This window comes from Ischnura elegans, chromosome 1 (assembly GCF_921293095.1).
Source record: "Ischnura elegans chromosome 1, ioIscEleg1.1, whole genome shotgun sequence".
NCBI classification, from domain to species: Eukaryota; Metazoa; Arthropoda; class Insecta; order Odonata; family Coenagrionidae; genus Ischnura; species Ischnura elegans.
In genome coordinates this window covers 34,725,882-34,741,970 of record NC_060246.1, presented here as the reverse complement: position 1 = coordinate 34,741,970, position 16,089 = coordinate 34,725,882, and the positions used below count along the sequence as shown (strand labels likewise).

The following is a 16,089-nucleotide window of genomic DNA, read 5'->3' as shown; positions in this document are numbered from 1 at the left end:
GCTTTGTGAACATTTTTCTTTTGTAATTCGAATCTGTTTGTCTTACTTCAATTTAAATACGCCAATTGGAGTATAAAATCCATTATTGGTGTCCAATATTGAGTACTTTGGTATTTACCTTATTCAATTTTTTCTTAATCTGGAAATACCACCCGTGTATGTAGTTGGCGTGGAGACATAGAACGCTTGCACTTCATACATAGGTAAGTTGAAGGAATCAGCGTACTTGGTTGTGAATCCTCAGTTTATCTTTCATTTGGAGAGGAATTACAAAGAAAATATTTTGGAAGAGCCAGTGAACTTATTCTCAAGTTAATTAGCGTGTATTTGTGACGTTCCTCGCTGCATCCATCACATAAATAAGTATGCGAACTTGTTTTCCTTATATTTTAAAAATACACACAGTGTGATTTTAAATTAATTTGTGATTTAATACGGAGGTGGGAGATGAATAATTATGTATCTGACTAGGTAAATGTGCCCTTTACTTAAATCTAACTGCAGCAATTGGATGCTCACCTCTCAAATCTTTACGGTGAGATAGTCAGTCAAAGATTTGTAAGAAAAAAATTCAGGTGGCCCAAGGATTATTCTCAAGGATCTGGCCACCATAGCCTGCATGTATAGTATTAATTTGCCAATGGCGAGCCTCGGGATGGGGTTTATAGATTCTAACCTATCTGAGTAACTATCGGAGTGAAACACTAAATGAGTGAAAGTTATCCTTATGCATCTTATTCTTATTTTATATTGATCGATTAACATAAAATACGAGATAACATACGCCGAGAAGTCGAGGGCGTCAAATTTTCCTTGTGACTCCAAATCATGAACTATTTTTTAGGTGAAAAATTTAAACTTAAACCCAACCTGCAATCATGGGAGAGAAATGATTTAAGATGATTTTGTTCTGTTTGTTATTTAGGACGCATTAAAAATTGCTTTTTAAGAAAGGAGCTTCATCGCTTACACCCGGCTCGTTCACCATATTTATTTCAACCTAGACTATTGTATCTAAATCCATGAAATTGAATTCTTCGCTTGCTCATCAAAAGTCGCAAAAAATTTCTCATCACAGTTTAGTTTTTTCTTTCTTTAGGTCTAATTTTGTGAGAGATGGAAGCACTATAAAATTTGGTTTCTATGCTATGATTTGTGTCTTTTATTATTTTCTGTAAACTCAGGGATATGTGTGTCTTTTATGTGTGTGTTTGGATATTTCGGACTGGTCCATTAGTCCTAATGACCATTGTTGTGGTTAAGTGTTTGTGATATATTGTTTATTCATTCTCAATGACTCTCTTCCCACGATTTCTCCAGTATTCTAGCCCATGATGATCAACTTCATTTCCATCGTTCCATCTCCCATAGACTGATTCAAATTCCTGCAGTTCGTTTCTATATGGTTTCTCTTGGTGGCAGTGACCGTAATTATTGTTTACGACTGCTTGCCCTTCCATACTGTCTCTGATCGGCGCTTATTTTTTGTCCCGTGCATATCTAGATGATTGTAAATTATTGATGTATACTTTCAAATAGAATTACTATAATTATATTTCTTTGTTACTTGTTTCCTGTTCCACGGTGGCTGCCTATCTATTTTTCTTTGCCGCTTTCTTCGAGATTAGTCTTTAAACGTTTGTTTTTTTTTACTTATTTTGTTTTAAAGGTGTTTTCGGTAACGGATCCGGAAAAATCGTATACGAATGAAAACAGGTGCTGTTTTGAGGAATATTACCCTGACTTTATATGGATGAAGCGGTACAATGGACGTCAAATTATCAGGCAATCACGCTCAGTGGCCACTGTTGCGGAAGTGCTTCTAGTTTAAATCCGAGTGCAGCCTTTTGACTTTGTCGAATTAAATACATCGTACCTAGTGCTTTGATCGATCAGAATTTCTTAAAAATCGTCGGTTCCACTTCGAAGGAACCTTGTCTGAGCGTTCCTATGTTGGGAAATATTTCCAGTGACGTTACGTGGCATCAGCTCGATCGTCAGCTGTGAGACCAACGCTCTGGTTTATGCTCTGATTGAGTGAGTTACCTTTTGGACACCTTTCAATGACGCTCCATTGTCGGATTAAGAAATGCTGCTTACCTCAAAACGCCCAAATTGTATGAGATGATTTCACTGTTGTTACTCACTAAATAAAAGTTACTCAGGTCGTTTCATAATCTCCTTAATTTATATAATTCCACTTTAAATGATGTGATTATATGTGTAATAAGTCAATATCAACGTACGCCTGTATTGTAAGTCGACCCCACCTTCTCTGAATGGAAACCTAGTTCTCGGCGAAACCCCTCTTTATCTTTTCTTTTTATGTGAATATCTGAATGTCTACGATACGTCACGGTTGCGCATTGGCACGTGCTGCATCGAATAAAATATTCGGCATTTGAATGCCTTATCGTATTCCCAGTTAGAAACGGCATCGTAACTTCGTCGCGAACAAGATTCGAATAACGGCCCTATTTTACGAGAGCTTTTTAAGAGGATGAATTCAATCTCCATGTCTGATGGATATCTAAAGTGCTTGTTCTTTTACCGCGGTATCTTTTATTTTAGCTTTCGCCTTATAGGGTGGATTACTGCTAGTGGGGATTTTTTTTTAAGCGACAGAAGTTTCTTTGCAGCTGAATGGAGGGACTTTGCGCCTTTTCCATATCTCCCACTTTAATCGCCCTCACTTAGGTCTCACGCATTTTCACTAAGCCAGCATATTATCTCGCGTCTCATCTCCACCCAGTCGTCATCGCTCCCTTGCTCTTTGCTTGTTGGCACACACGACGAGTTTTGGTCGTTGTTTACTACTCTAGTACGCTGTATTAAATAATGCTCTTTTTCTCTCTTTTTGCTGACGAGGATTTTGGACGTAAATTTAGGACATTTGCTTTTTTCCCGAGTAAATTTGCACATTCTTACTTACATCATATTCAATTTTGTCGATATATTTCTCTTGCCTTCTGATCGCGAGAAATTTCATTCCTTTGTTTTCCTTTTGAGCTTGGATCCATCAGACAGTCGGAGATTAAAGCTTGCCTGTGGTCAGTAAAATAATTCGCGTGTTTTATGGGCTGTTTTAAGACGGGATTTAGATATTCTTTTGGTGTCGGAAAAATATGGGAAGAAATATTTTAATTTATTTTATTAAATAATAAAGATATTTAGGTAAAAACGCTGAATGTTTACTTTCATAATTAATCTTACGTTGCGTGTCTTGTTTCCAAACAACCCGCGCCTTTTACCATTGCCGCGGATTGCGGGGTAGGAAGCATGAATGATAAAAGGTGGGTGGATGGAATGATGACCCGCTGGATGCGGTATAGGTTTTGTTCATAAAATTTCGATGTCTTTGTAGTAACTAAATTGAATTATTCTGAGAAGTTCTCGCGTCATTACTTACTAGGATGCTGAAACTACTCTATTTCCCTGGTTGCCATTATTTATACGGGAAAATATTGATGAAGAAAGTGGATTTGGCTCGAGAATCAATGCAGCTTGAATGTAATGTATGGAAAACTTAGGAATTCAATTATTGTGACTATCTTATTCTTAGAGAAACATAAAATTTATTTACGGTGAAGACAATCGAAAGAATTTTTCGTCCTTGATTGTTGTCATGAAGTAATGTATATTTTATAATCCTGCTAGCGTACTAAAACATAATAAAGATACACAAACTGAGATAAAAAGAGCATTACTATCTTACTTGACAAAATTTCGTTAGGTTTGAGACCGCTGCGAGTTTTCAAAATTTATTCTCAGATTTGTACGCTATGAATAGCTACATGCTCTGTGGGAGTGAATGTAGTGCTCTTAAGCTCTCTAGATCGCGTGGTTTTATATCCATCGGCCTTGCCACCCGCCGTGAGGGGGGCTAGAAGGTGGGTGGTCCATAGATGGCGGTGGCAGATACGATTGATCCGAGATGTCTGCGGCGGGGACCGTGTTGTATGTACGTGTCCTGCTCTACAACACGTTGTCCAAGACGGAGCTTTGTCCAAGACCTCAAAGGAATGTCTACTCTTCCTGCTCTCTTTGTGTTTCTCATTCCTCTCGCCGTCAGGGATCTCCGCTTCTTACGGTCATGTCTCCGTTAAAAATCCTCTTGAACCTTGCCATTCAAATCAGAGCATTTAGTTTCCAACTGAATAGCTAGTCGCTGAGCCGTAGTAAAATTTCCAAACTCGAGGAAGTGTTGTAGTGTTCTTATCGATTTATTTTTGAAACCAGCTTATGTGAGGTGGAATGCGTATACCTACACTAACTTCCTTCCGTATCGTTTCAGGGAGAAGGTAAAAGTGAAGGACTGGAGTCAACCATTTTCATGGCTGCATAACTTAATGCGGAATAATCTTCCTTTTATTTCTTTATCTATTTAAATTCTTATTTTCCATTGGTGGGTAGAAATTATGCCGGTAATTATGACGGGGCAGTCATCTATTTACTCCACTAAAATTGTCTTGAACCCCTTATCGTAACATGTATTTTTTAAACGTGGGTGAATCGATAAGTTACGATCACGTCTTTTTATCAAATTTGACATTGTACTCTAGGACGAGATATTTGCTTAACGTATAAATCAAAGCTGGCCCAATGGATTGGTGTTGTGGTTTTATGAGTACCGCTAACGATACAAGAGATAACTATGTGCAGTATTGGTTGCATTGTGTATCTTGTTGTCGTTTTCGTTGGAACCACAAAAAATAAAGTTAGTTATATGAGAAGGAACGCCCAATACCAGAGAGAAGTTAAGAGAAAAGTGATTCGCATGAACATGGAAGACTCTGACTATCGCAAATTAAGGCGATGCTTCTGTAGTCCATTCCGTCTTCCGGAGGTGTTTTCAAAGGGCAGTGTTTCATCGACAGATTTTCCGGGTCCCAGAGGCTCCTTAGCGGATTCAAGCGAGAAGTGCAAGGTCCTCTGAAAAAGCTGATTGGCGCGCGAAATAAGTCCTAAATTTCTAAAGAAGGAATGCACGGAAATTTGCAGGACAAAATGGAATATCGTGTAGTTCGTGACTCAGAGGAGTCATTAAGTAGCTTAGAATAATGCGGTTGGATCACCTACGACGGTGTTAAGCTCCAAATTGGGCCAGCAGTGATGAATAGGCTCGAAAATGAAAAGGAGACTTCGTTGATTTCCACTGATTTATTTCGTCCGTACGACATTTTCGAAAAATAGTGGTCATTATCATGGTACTTGATAATGACCTCTATGGCTATACTATTAATTTATAAGAGATGCTATTAGGCCCTCTATATAATGTATATTGAAGTTTTTGAGGTACCTACTTTTGTTGTATTTAATGTATACTATAGATGACGGGATTGCATGCCATCGAGAAAAACATTTAGAGAAATAGCAAACTTTCAAATGGCTATATCTAAGTTACAACACAAGTGTAAGGCTTGGGTTGACTTCATTGTACATTGGAATTTGGCGGCCAGAGCACAAAATGATAACCTCTTCCTCATTAGAGCGTCATAAATGGTTTCAAGATTGTGAAAAATATGAAATTGGAATTGACTACAAGATGATGCCTGATTTTGACTGAGGCAATTGATTTTAATAACGTAGGGCGGACGTAAGGAGTATTTATACAGGAAGAGAATACCGACACTTATTTTAATCCATGTATTTAATAAATAAAACACCTCTCTTGATACATATATTCATGATTTCTCACCGGCTCGAAAAGAGTAGGGAGCATACATTCCTCTTGTACTAATTCTTTTCACACATATTCTAGCATAATTGCCTTAGCATATTACCACAAATATGGTTTATGGTACGTAACTTTAACTTAACTGGGCATGAAAGTCACATCCCTTAAGCAATTTTCTTATTGCTCGAATCAAGGAACTACTAAAATGAGCGCATTGCTTTTCTGTAGAACATTTTCCTTCCCAGCTAGAGTTTTTATCACTTTTAAACCAAAGATGTGTATAGGAACATGTACGATTATTTACTCCAGTTTCCACCTGTTTAATCAGTTTTGAAGCGTACACTTATATTTAGAGCATTGGGTACATTTTCACTTCGTTCCCCCTTTTTTAAGGGCGACAATCTTTTGTAATCCATGGAATGTATTGAGACCATCTGGTTTATGCAGGAAACGGCTAGAAAATTTCTTTGGAAATTACGTGGGTCTCCATTCATCATATTAGTTAACGCCTGCCATTATTCAGAGATCTCTTTTAAGTTCGATCACTTCACTGAGAATTCCCTGAGATGATTATTAACTCCTTTGACACACCAAATAATTTATGGTGATGGAAAATTAGTGGATGATTCAACCTTTGCGTCAGTGTCCCATATAGTAATTTTTATCACCATTGGTACTTCATAGCTAAGTCAAAGCCTAGGAATATTGACTCATAACACAACATATTTTGTCTGGATAATGCAAATGAATGATCCACGGAGATAATTTGATATTCACTCATTGTCAGTTGCGGAATGAACCACGAAATGGAGGATGTATGGTACTCCATAGAAAATGTTTCGTAGAAAACATTGCCACACGTTCTCATGGATCCTGGAAATATATCCAATTAATAGTGAGTAAACATTTGAAAGTCTCGTTATTCCCACTAATTGTTTTGTTTATATAGGGGATCCCGCTGGTTAGGTGAAAGTTCGTGGCCGTTCAATGGATATTTTTACTTGGGTAGTGAATTTCATTCGATTAAAGAAAGTATTTCCGGAATACGGATCCCGGAAAATTTAAAAATTAATTTCCATCGAAAACCTTTTCCAGCGATGTAATTTCCCGCAGATACTTCACTTCCCAAAAAAATCGCTCAAGCTTAGGTGCCATTCATTTTCACTTGAACTCGACGCAGATTCCTCAGGCCGGGCGGTAATCTTTTCTCCTCATCGGTCACGTCGGCCCCATCCTGGGCGATCCCCGCGCCTCCTGTCCGCCGGACTGGATGCTGATGTCCTCCGCGAACCCTCCGTCTAGCTCCGCTCCCCGGCTGCCGTCTCCATGCCGACCTCCGCAACCCGCCGGCGAGCTGCTGGTGCTGCTCGCGCCGCTCACGCTGCCCCCGCCTCCCCCGCCGCCGCCTGCAGTCGAGGAAGAGGCTATGGACGTGGGCGAGAGGGCCGGCAATGCGCTGCCCCCGGACAGGGGCGGCTCCGGAGGGATCAGCCCCTCCTTCATGCGCTTTTTCTGCTTCATCCTCCTGTTCTGGAACCATATCTTCACCTGGGTCTCGTTCAGTTGCAGCGCCGACGCGATTTCAATCCTCCTCGCCCGCGTAAGGTACTTGTTGAAGTGGAACTCCTTCTCCAGTTCGGTCAACTGCTTGTTGGTGAAGTTGGTGCGACCCGCGCCCGGGGGCAGGCCCGCCGCACCCATGCCTCCTACGCCGCCGATTCCGGTGCTCCCAGGTACGGCGCCGCCTCCTACCGCGCTGCCCCCAAGCCCGTTGCCCGTCGCACAAGTCGGACCGGCTCCGACGAGGGGACCCATCGCGCCGCCGATGGCCATGCCCCCGCTCGCGTTGCTCGGCGCCGCCTGACCCAACGTTGCGCCTCCACCGCCTCCATAGCCGTAGTCAACGGCAGCAGGTTTAGGAGCTGAAAAAGAAAGAAATATATTTTAGGCTATATTCCAATTTGGAGACAATTTGTTGGATGAATTTTTGCGTTTAAAAACGTAAACTCCCGTGAATGAAGATTTTTTTACGTGCTGTTTTTCTGATTATAATGATTTAAATCTAAATTGACCATTTGAAGGAAAATGGGGAAGTTACAATAATAATTTTCACTATGGTTTCACGTTAAATGCTGTCAGTGGCGGATCTCGGTTTGGACGAAGATGGGGCAATCTGGGAGTCTAGGGAATTCCTCCCAGCCGAAGGAGGGTTCGGAAATTTTGGAAATTTGGGATTTTTAAGGCTCAAAAACAGTTGTTTTAGGCTAATTCTTTGACAAAAGAAGACTAAAATATGCCCTTAGTTTAAAACTAATTTGAAATTTAATTCGTCATAGTAGGTATATTTACCAGAAAATATAACTAAATATTTTTGTGCAAAGTGGTAACCTCTAAAAATTTCGATTTTATCCTTCTCCTTCCTTCCTCATAGATCCGCCACTGTATGCTCTTAGTGTACGAACATGATTTAGTTAAGTGGTTTAAGCAAACAACTGTTACTCATGCGATTGGTACCGATTTCTGTTCTAATTATTCATAGAAAACTAATCCGAAAACATTTGTGATAGGTAGTCGAACGAGTGATTGAACAAGGTGGAAAATATTTTTGAGTGTTAATTTCAAGATGCCTCCTCTCAAGCTTGTGGAAGACTGGCGGGAATAATTAACTTTTTTCGTCTTCTTGTTTCGTAAACATGAAGAGAAAAATCATATTTTTAGGAAAAATCTTATAAAATTTATTTTAAAATTTATTATTAACCGTATTAGTTGTATATTTATACTGCAATTTTTGGCACTTTGATAAACTTGCTTTATCATAAGCATGTATTTATCAAAGCTGGTGACGTTAATTCTTATTTTATATTCACATATTTTTACGCTTCGACGCCTGGAAATTGCTAGTTAACCGTTGTCTCAAGCATCACATAAGTATGAATTCTTTATATCGTATAATTACCGCATTATTTTTTAAATTCTTATGGTTTTTATTCCGTTTAGGTTATTTTGTCGCATGAAAAGTCGCAAGAATAGACAAAATATGCTCACCAAATGTCGCTTCGGGAGGTACTCGAGTAATAATTAAAATTTTAATTGATAGTATTCCTTTTTTCTCTAAGGAAGCGTCGTCCTCGTTAGACAAAATTAACAGTCATTATTTTCTCCTTAATACCTCCGTCAGTAAAAATAATTTTTACTGACGTTTACATTACATTATTTTCTCCTAAATTCCTCCTCCTCTATAAAGTCACAACAGTGAAATTTGTTAAGGGTACTGGTAGAATATTCGTTTACTTGCTCTTTTTTAATTTAAATTGATAATTATGAATAAGCAAACATAATTGATTCATATCGATTGACCTTCAAAAGAAGAGTAATCGTTAAAAACGCTGTAAAAATTTCAGAAGGAAGCCATTAGATTGACTATGAAATGCAAATGATGTGTTATTGCTTCTCGCACTACCCTTTCATCCAAATTTCAAATATGATCGATTAATTGATTTTATAAATGCATATTATGAGTGAGGTATTTGATTTTAAGTCCTGAAAACGCAATTTTAAAAGTATTTACCTGTTAACCCATTCTAAACCAATGTTGCTTCCAAGCAACATTAAAAATGTATAAATTTTCTTGCTTCATTTAGGAAATATCTAAACTACGCATTATTTTGTGGTGTAAATTGTAAGAAGGAATATTTAGCTGTCACGATAATTATAATTGACTGCAAAATTTTCAAGTTTTCGAAATGAAAAATCTTGAAATTTGAATTCCCCCAGAAGCAGCTCCGGGTTAGAAAGGGTTAGATACTAAAATGAAGATTTGCAGTTACCAGCACTACGGTTTCTAATATATTTGCAAAGAATCTCTTTTGCATTTATTTTTCGTCCTACCAAAATTTTAATTTGTAAGGAAATATATTAATTGAATTTATTTCCTCCCAAATGCCAGCGAGTTTCTCATTTTACATTTTTGAGGGTACAAGTGGATGATAAAATGAAAACTTATTCGGGGAAACACTGGGAATGAGCAACCTCTCTGAAGATATTCACGGAATTATTTGAATATTTCAATTCCACAACCATGAGATTGAATCAAGGAACAAACCATGGGATTAGGTCAAGAAAAAGCTGTAATTTACCGTACTTAATTCTCATTATTTATGGGAATTTTACATCCCATGTCTTTCAATCTCGTATTGAAATCAGTGAGATGAGGTTATGAACCACGAATGGAAACTCTAGGTTATTGAGAAATCGATTAAATTCGTGACGCATACATTCTTGTTACTATTACATCATTGTTCTTGAGTTAGAGAGAATAGGAAAAATGTTGAAGTGTTAATCTAGGAAAGATTATTATCTTTCTTGACACGGCTTCTTTGCTACCTTTTCAGGATTCGATTTTATCTCTGATTCTACTTTCACAGCTGTAAGCTATTTCACAATGATTCCATAATGTATGCACATGTGCGTTGCCTTGGCCCGAAGAAGGTTTTCGCAATGTCCGTATCTTTAATCAAGGGGAGAGCGCGCATTACGGATCGTATCCGAGGGCTGCTGTGTCCTCCGCCTCTAACATCCCGAATCTACCTTATTTAAACACCCACCAGCAGTCTACCCCCCTCCCCTCCTCCTCTCTCTGTCCTCTTAGCCTCCCATCCACTCCAGCGGAGAGAAGCACGACAATGCACACACGCTCAAACTCAGCCCTCTGAGCTTCCTTCTTCGGAAGATGGATGGCGTCACACGAGGTGAAAAAACAGATTCATCCCGATCCGTCTTCCTCGGAGCTTCATTTAGGGAAGGCCATCGCGCGGCCCGGGGGATATCAATATAGGGGAGGGGTGAGGGTAGGACTGTGGACAGGCGGGGGAGGGTGGGCACGCGAACTTAATTGGCAACGTCCTGCGGGAGAGAGTTAGTCGCGTCCAACTCGAGAGGCCCCGAGGAAAAGATGTGGGAAGGGGCGAGAGGGCCCATGGGGAGAGAGTGTGGGGGTGAAAAGAGGTGGCAGTGTCGTTCCAAATACCCAACGGACCCATCAAGTAGCTCAAGTGCTAATTTCAGCGTCACTATAATGACCCGCGTTCACGGAGGCACTGTTAATTCATTCGAAAGACGACAATTTTAAGAAATAAAATCAAGCAAGTAAATATTGGAAGCCGATAATCAACACAGTGCATGTGCGTACCCAGCGAAGGGAAAGAGGGGGCTGCTGCCCCCTCCCCTCCTTAGAAGCAAAAATCGCAATTGTCTTTAAGGGAAATAATATTTTTTCAAGCAAATAATTTTAAAAACTAATAAAGGGCTGTTACAGTTTCCTTAAAATGTTGGTTTCATTCACCTTTTCCATGCTTAAACCTTACCTATAACATGAACAACCATGGTTTCCCCCCCCCCTTAGTTTTGATCCTAGGTGCGCCCTTGACAAAATTATTGAAATGAAATATTTGAATATTTGATTGAAATATTTCCTAATCGACCGTGCTCGTGGAATTTGGCGTTGCCATTTTAAGAATGGTTTACCTTTTTATTATTCCCTTTCTTATATGTAATTTTTGCCTGAAAAGTTCTAATGAAGTATAGTTTTGTTTGGAACGATTACATCTCTTAAGTTGACATTTAAGACGACTCTATTTTATTCCACTTTTTCGAATTTTGGTGATTAACTGGTAAATAATTGATGATGATTTGATAACTTTTATTTATCAATTTGAACAAACGAGGGTCACTCCATAACTAATGCAGTCAAATTTCATAACACCACGATTTTATTCTAGGCACTTACAATTTTTACAGTGCACTAAAACATCCCTTAGGAACAACTTTAGGTCACTTTTCAACATATTCTCCGTCCTTTTCAATAGCCTTACGCTACCTTGGAACTAAGTTATGTATTTCTGTTCGGTAAAACTCTGACTCGGAGCGCTGAACAATGAGATGTGTTTGTGCAGTTTGGGGTCTACCGCAGCGTCCACGATCTTCAGTATCGGCGCGCCCGTTCTCACCAGATACTCGTTGTACCCACTGGCTAACTGTACTACGATTGACATCATCATCTCTATGCACCCACTTCAACCATTTGTGAATGTTTCCGACCGTATCATTTTCACAACAAATGAATTCAATAAAAGCGTGTTGCTTTTGACGGACATCAAGTGCAGCCGCCACCTTAAAATACTACTGCTACTACGTCAAGATCGATATAGCGTTCAAATAAATTTGAATGGAATCGGGAAGGATGCTTCTATGCACTGAATCAATTGGAAGTTCCTGGAGTGGCAATTGTGGTGTCAGGAAATTTCTGTGCATTAGTTTTGGAGTGCCCCTCGTATAACTGAGTGCATGGACGTAAATAGGAAGTGCTGGACGAGGTGATCGACAATATCGACGATATCGAGGGTGAGAATTAATTTAAGGACAGGTCCAGTGAATAGGTTTGATAATATCATCATATCCAATAATATTATATCAATTTACTAGTAGGTACTGTATCGTATATTACCATATCTAATATCCTAGGATATTTCGAAGGATATTATAAAAGCATGGAGGTTTTAATGTTGTGCACAATAGCTGCATAAAAATGCTACATCAATCACAGCCAACTTTTCACCCATGTTTCATGACATAGGTACATAGAAGGTTTTTGGGTAGGTTTGATGTGACATTTGCTTCTAATTCAATGAAATATAATTTTAATTCGTTTGGGAAAAGCATAGAACATTAAATGAGGTTTGCAATTCAGCTCGTATAGGCTGTTTTCACTTTCAGGAATAAAAATTGATACTAATGTTTTTATTCAATTTTTGTCTTGCTTTAGGTGTTTTAAATAATATCGTTTGAAAGAATACAATAAATCACTGAGAATTTACACAGCAAACATTAATTCCTTGGTGGCAATGGGTCAATAAGGGAGTAAGAAATTTTCAATCCGTTTTTTATCTCGATTCGCTGATTTAAACGAGAATTACGGTGTACTGCAAGGAGTAAAAAGTGGCTCCTTATTATGTTCCACAGATTGTTTTCTAAAATGCCGTCGCTTTAAAAGTAACTGTTCTCTAAGTTCCTTAACCTGTAAATGGAAGTATGCTCAACGCGCTTAGCCTTGAAAAAAAGTCACCGATAAATAGTTGATGAATTTGCTATACTAATAGCGACAATAAAACTGTCTAACCGAAGAGTTTATCATAATATTGAAGTCTTTAGTCCAAAATAGGTTCAACAAGATTGTAAAATATGAGAATTATAGTTGCATATCTAAATATTTACCTGCTAATGTTGAGAGAGTGTAATTCATAGCTTTCTGCGTTTCAATGAAGTATAATCGGAATAATATTATTGAAAGTCTCATGGTGATGAACGAGCAATTTTAGCTCAGAAAGAAGTGCTAACGAATGGTAATACCTACTGCTATTTGGTACCATCCTGTTTCGGCGGTAAATTTATTTTTAAGACTTGTACTGATATAAATGCACGCGATACAGTAGACCATATAGAGATAACGTCACTTTTTTATTATTCTTCGCAAATACAGGATTTCCAAAAACCACCGAAAAAACATCAAATCTAAAAATTGATTAACTTAACGTCGCCCACAATAAGCTTTTACGAATAAGATTCGTATTGTACTGGGGAAAGTTTTCCTAGTTAAAGCGATTTCCCAATTTGCTTTTTAATTACTTGGACCATGTCTTACGTTTACATTTGTATTCTTAATTTATTTGAGCTAACCATCAATAAAAAGCCCGTATATTGAAAAATTAGCACTAAGTAGATCCGAACAATATTTTTGAAAGAATCATTGTGATTAATGATCAATTTTCGCTCAGAAATAAGTTTTGCTTACGGAAGGAGTTACATATAATTTGGTTTCAGTGGTGAAATAGCGGTACTATAACTTAACTTTTACTCCTGTTGAAATAAAAAGGCTCTTTTGACGGTACATACTGAATAAATTTGTGTGGTATTGTGCCTTAGGTTTAAAATGAATATTCAGGGGTGATCATACTATGTATTGGTGAAACAATTTCCAGAAACTAGTAAATTCAGAAAAATTGCGTTTTGGAAAATTTCTCTCTTGTTTTATTTCACAATGACGGTTCAAAAATTAAAATTTCCGGCTTTAGCGCTTCCCTTGCCTCGACTAAAAGGATGATAATTTTTGGCGTCGGAGGAAAACCTGGGAATTGAATAATTAAAAAAAAATCCCTCGCTCGAAATTGATTATCGTCGCTTAAAAACCATAATGCCATGAAGGGAAGGAAGAAATGGGAGGGCCGCGCGCGGAGGGTTTGGATGTAGAAAAAAAAATCTATCGAGAAGGAGGAGGGACCGTGAGTAGGTACGTTGCGTGTTTCGTGGCCCGAGATATTACATGAGCGGAATTCCCGATACTGAAGGGCTACTGTCGCCCACACCAACCGCTAACACGGTACTGGCAGCGAGCGGCCCCTTATATACGGCGGATAAGAATCGGTAGATGCGGAAGAGATAGGCTCTCAGAAATGGCTGACAAGCTGACTTCCTGTCCCCCGGACTCCATCAGGAGTTGGGAAAAAATTGAGTCTCCTCCAGGTCGGCAATTCCACCACCATTATATCCTGCTCCCCGAGAGAGGGAGGGAGAGAAGAGAGTGTGCATAAAAAGGGCCCTCTTACGTGGCCTCTCTCTTCTCCGCCAGGCGCGCGCTCCCCGCAATTGCTTCCCCCCTTGACGATGGCGACGTTTGCATCCGCCCGAAAATGCACCTCGCGACGTGGCGTGCCACGCTCCCGCCACTTCATTTGTTCTCACTCCAGGAAAAGTGAAAAAATGAAATTGTGGTCTCGGCGAGAAAGAATAAAATGCCGTGTCCCGCTTGAATATTCCTACCTTGGAAGATATTATTATTTTTTTGTGAATCGAATCTTTGTATTTGTTTACGTTTTTCTGTGCGGGATTGCGGAGGCATGTTTAACGTGAATGAAGAACGAAGTTTTCTTTAAAATGTATCTACTGGTATGAACAGTGTTGAAATTCAGCTGCTAGAGGTTTTCCTTATGTGTTTTGGAAAGAGGAAAGGAGCATATTTTTAGGGAGTAAAATTAACACTATCTAATAGCCTGAGATTCTTTGGAATATTCATCATCGATGAACACGTTATTGATCGCTGGGATTTGTGCACTTGTAATCAAGATGTTTGAGTGTAATTATTAACAACCGAAATCTATATTCATGTGGAAGTTTATCAATTATTATAAATGGGTGCACGAATTTTTTCATTTTCATTTAGCGAGAATGAAAATTTTAAAGAGCACGGAATGGAGGGATTAAAAATAATTCTTAATCCTCCAAATTCCACCGAAATTTGGTGGTACTATTGAAAAGTGCCACCGTAAATTTAACAATTTTGTATTAATTTATGAAAAAAATAATACGAAGTTACTATATTAGATATCAATACATTTTTTTATTTTACAAACAAAGGAGTAATTTGTTGGCTGCAATGCATTCATATTTTGGATGAGAGATAAAAAAATGTATTGACTTATAATTTTAAATCCGGTCCACGCTCGAGCTGATATATTGGCCCGTGACACTAATAAGGTTAAGCATTATTGACCACTTTCACCCGGCCATGCTTGCAAAATATTAACAGCCGCATTCAATATGTCCATTTCTTTCGATTAAAAAAATACCAATTTTCCATTTAATTTGAGAGACTCATTTGAATTAAGTTTTTATTTGGCTAATGAAGAACTTCCAGCGTCGACCGTGGTTCATCAAAATACCTAACACTATTTAACGGGTTAAATTACTTGGTGACTGTTAGATAAATTGGTTGGGTGAGCACCAGCTCACGCCAGATATTACTGCCATGTGCAGCCCCTCCCCTTGCTTTTCGTATCGCGTGAACGTCTTCGATGCTTGCATGTCTATAAAAAAGGCACGCCATTAAAGGCAGCGACCGTAGTCGGGGTTGGGGAGGTTTTTTTATTTCTTAAGGACTGATTTAAATATTCTCGGAAATCTATATTAAATGAGACCCTTTGATATAGGGAGTGCACGTGGAGCCACCTTTACTTGCGGTGACTGGTACACTACTACCTTTCCATAGTGACATGGTATTGTTTTTACCTTTGTCCTTATTGATTTTCATGGTATTCACCTCAAATGAACATGTTCTTCCCCCTCGTGTATGACACTGAGTTTTATGTATGACAGTAAAACTAGTATATGATCGTCCAAAGTTTATTGTGGATTATTATATTTTAATACCGATGGAATTATGTGATTTCAACGAATCCGCTAGATCATGACACCTGGGTTATAATTGAGACGGCTACGAGATTTTAGTTAGTTCAACTCTAGTTGAAGGAATTTAGAGATGGTCCATCAAAGGTTTACTGTTTTAGCATTACTTTTGGCTTGCG

The 16,089-nt window shown here is 38.7% G+C and overlaps 1 protein-coding gene across 1 annotated transcript in view; it reads right to left on the bottom strand.

The window, feature by feature from the left end:
- Positions 1–5,652: 5,652 nt before the first annotated feature.
- LOC124174124 (homeotic protein labial-like) overlaps positions 5,653–16,089 on the bottom strand; it is a 62,371-nt gene continuing 51,934 nt past the window's right edge. The window contains exon 2 of the mRNA XM_046553251.1: positions 5,653–7,599. Coding sequence (XP_046409207.1) covers positions 6,896–7,599 — 704 coding nt within the window. The 3' untranslated portion in view covers positions 5,653–6,895. The remainder of the gene's footprint in view (positions 7,600–16,089) is intronic.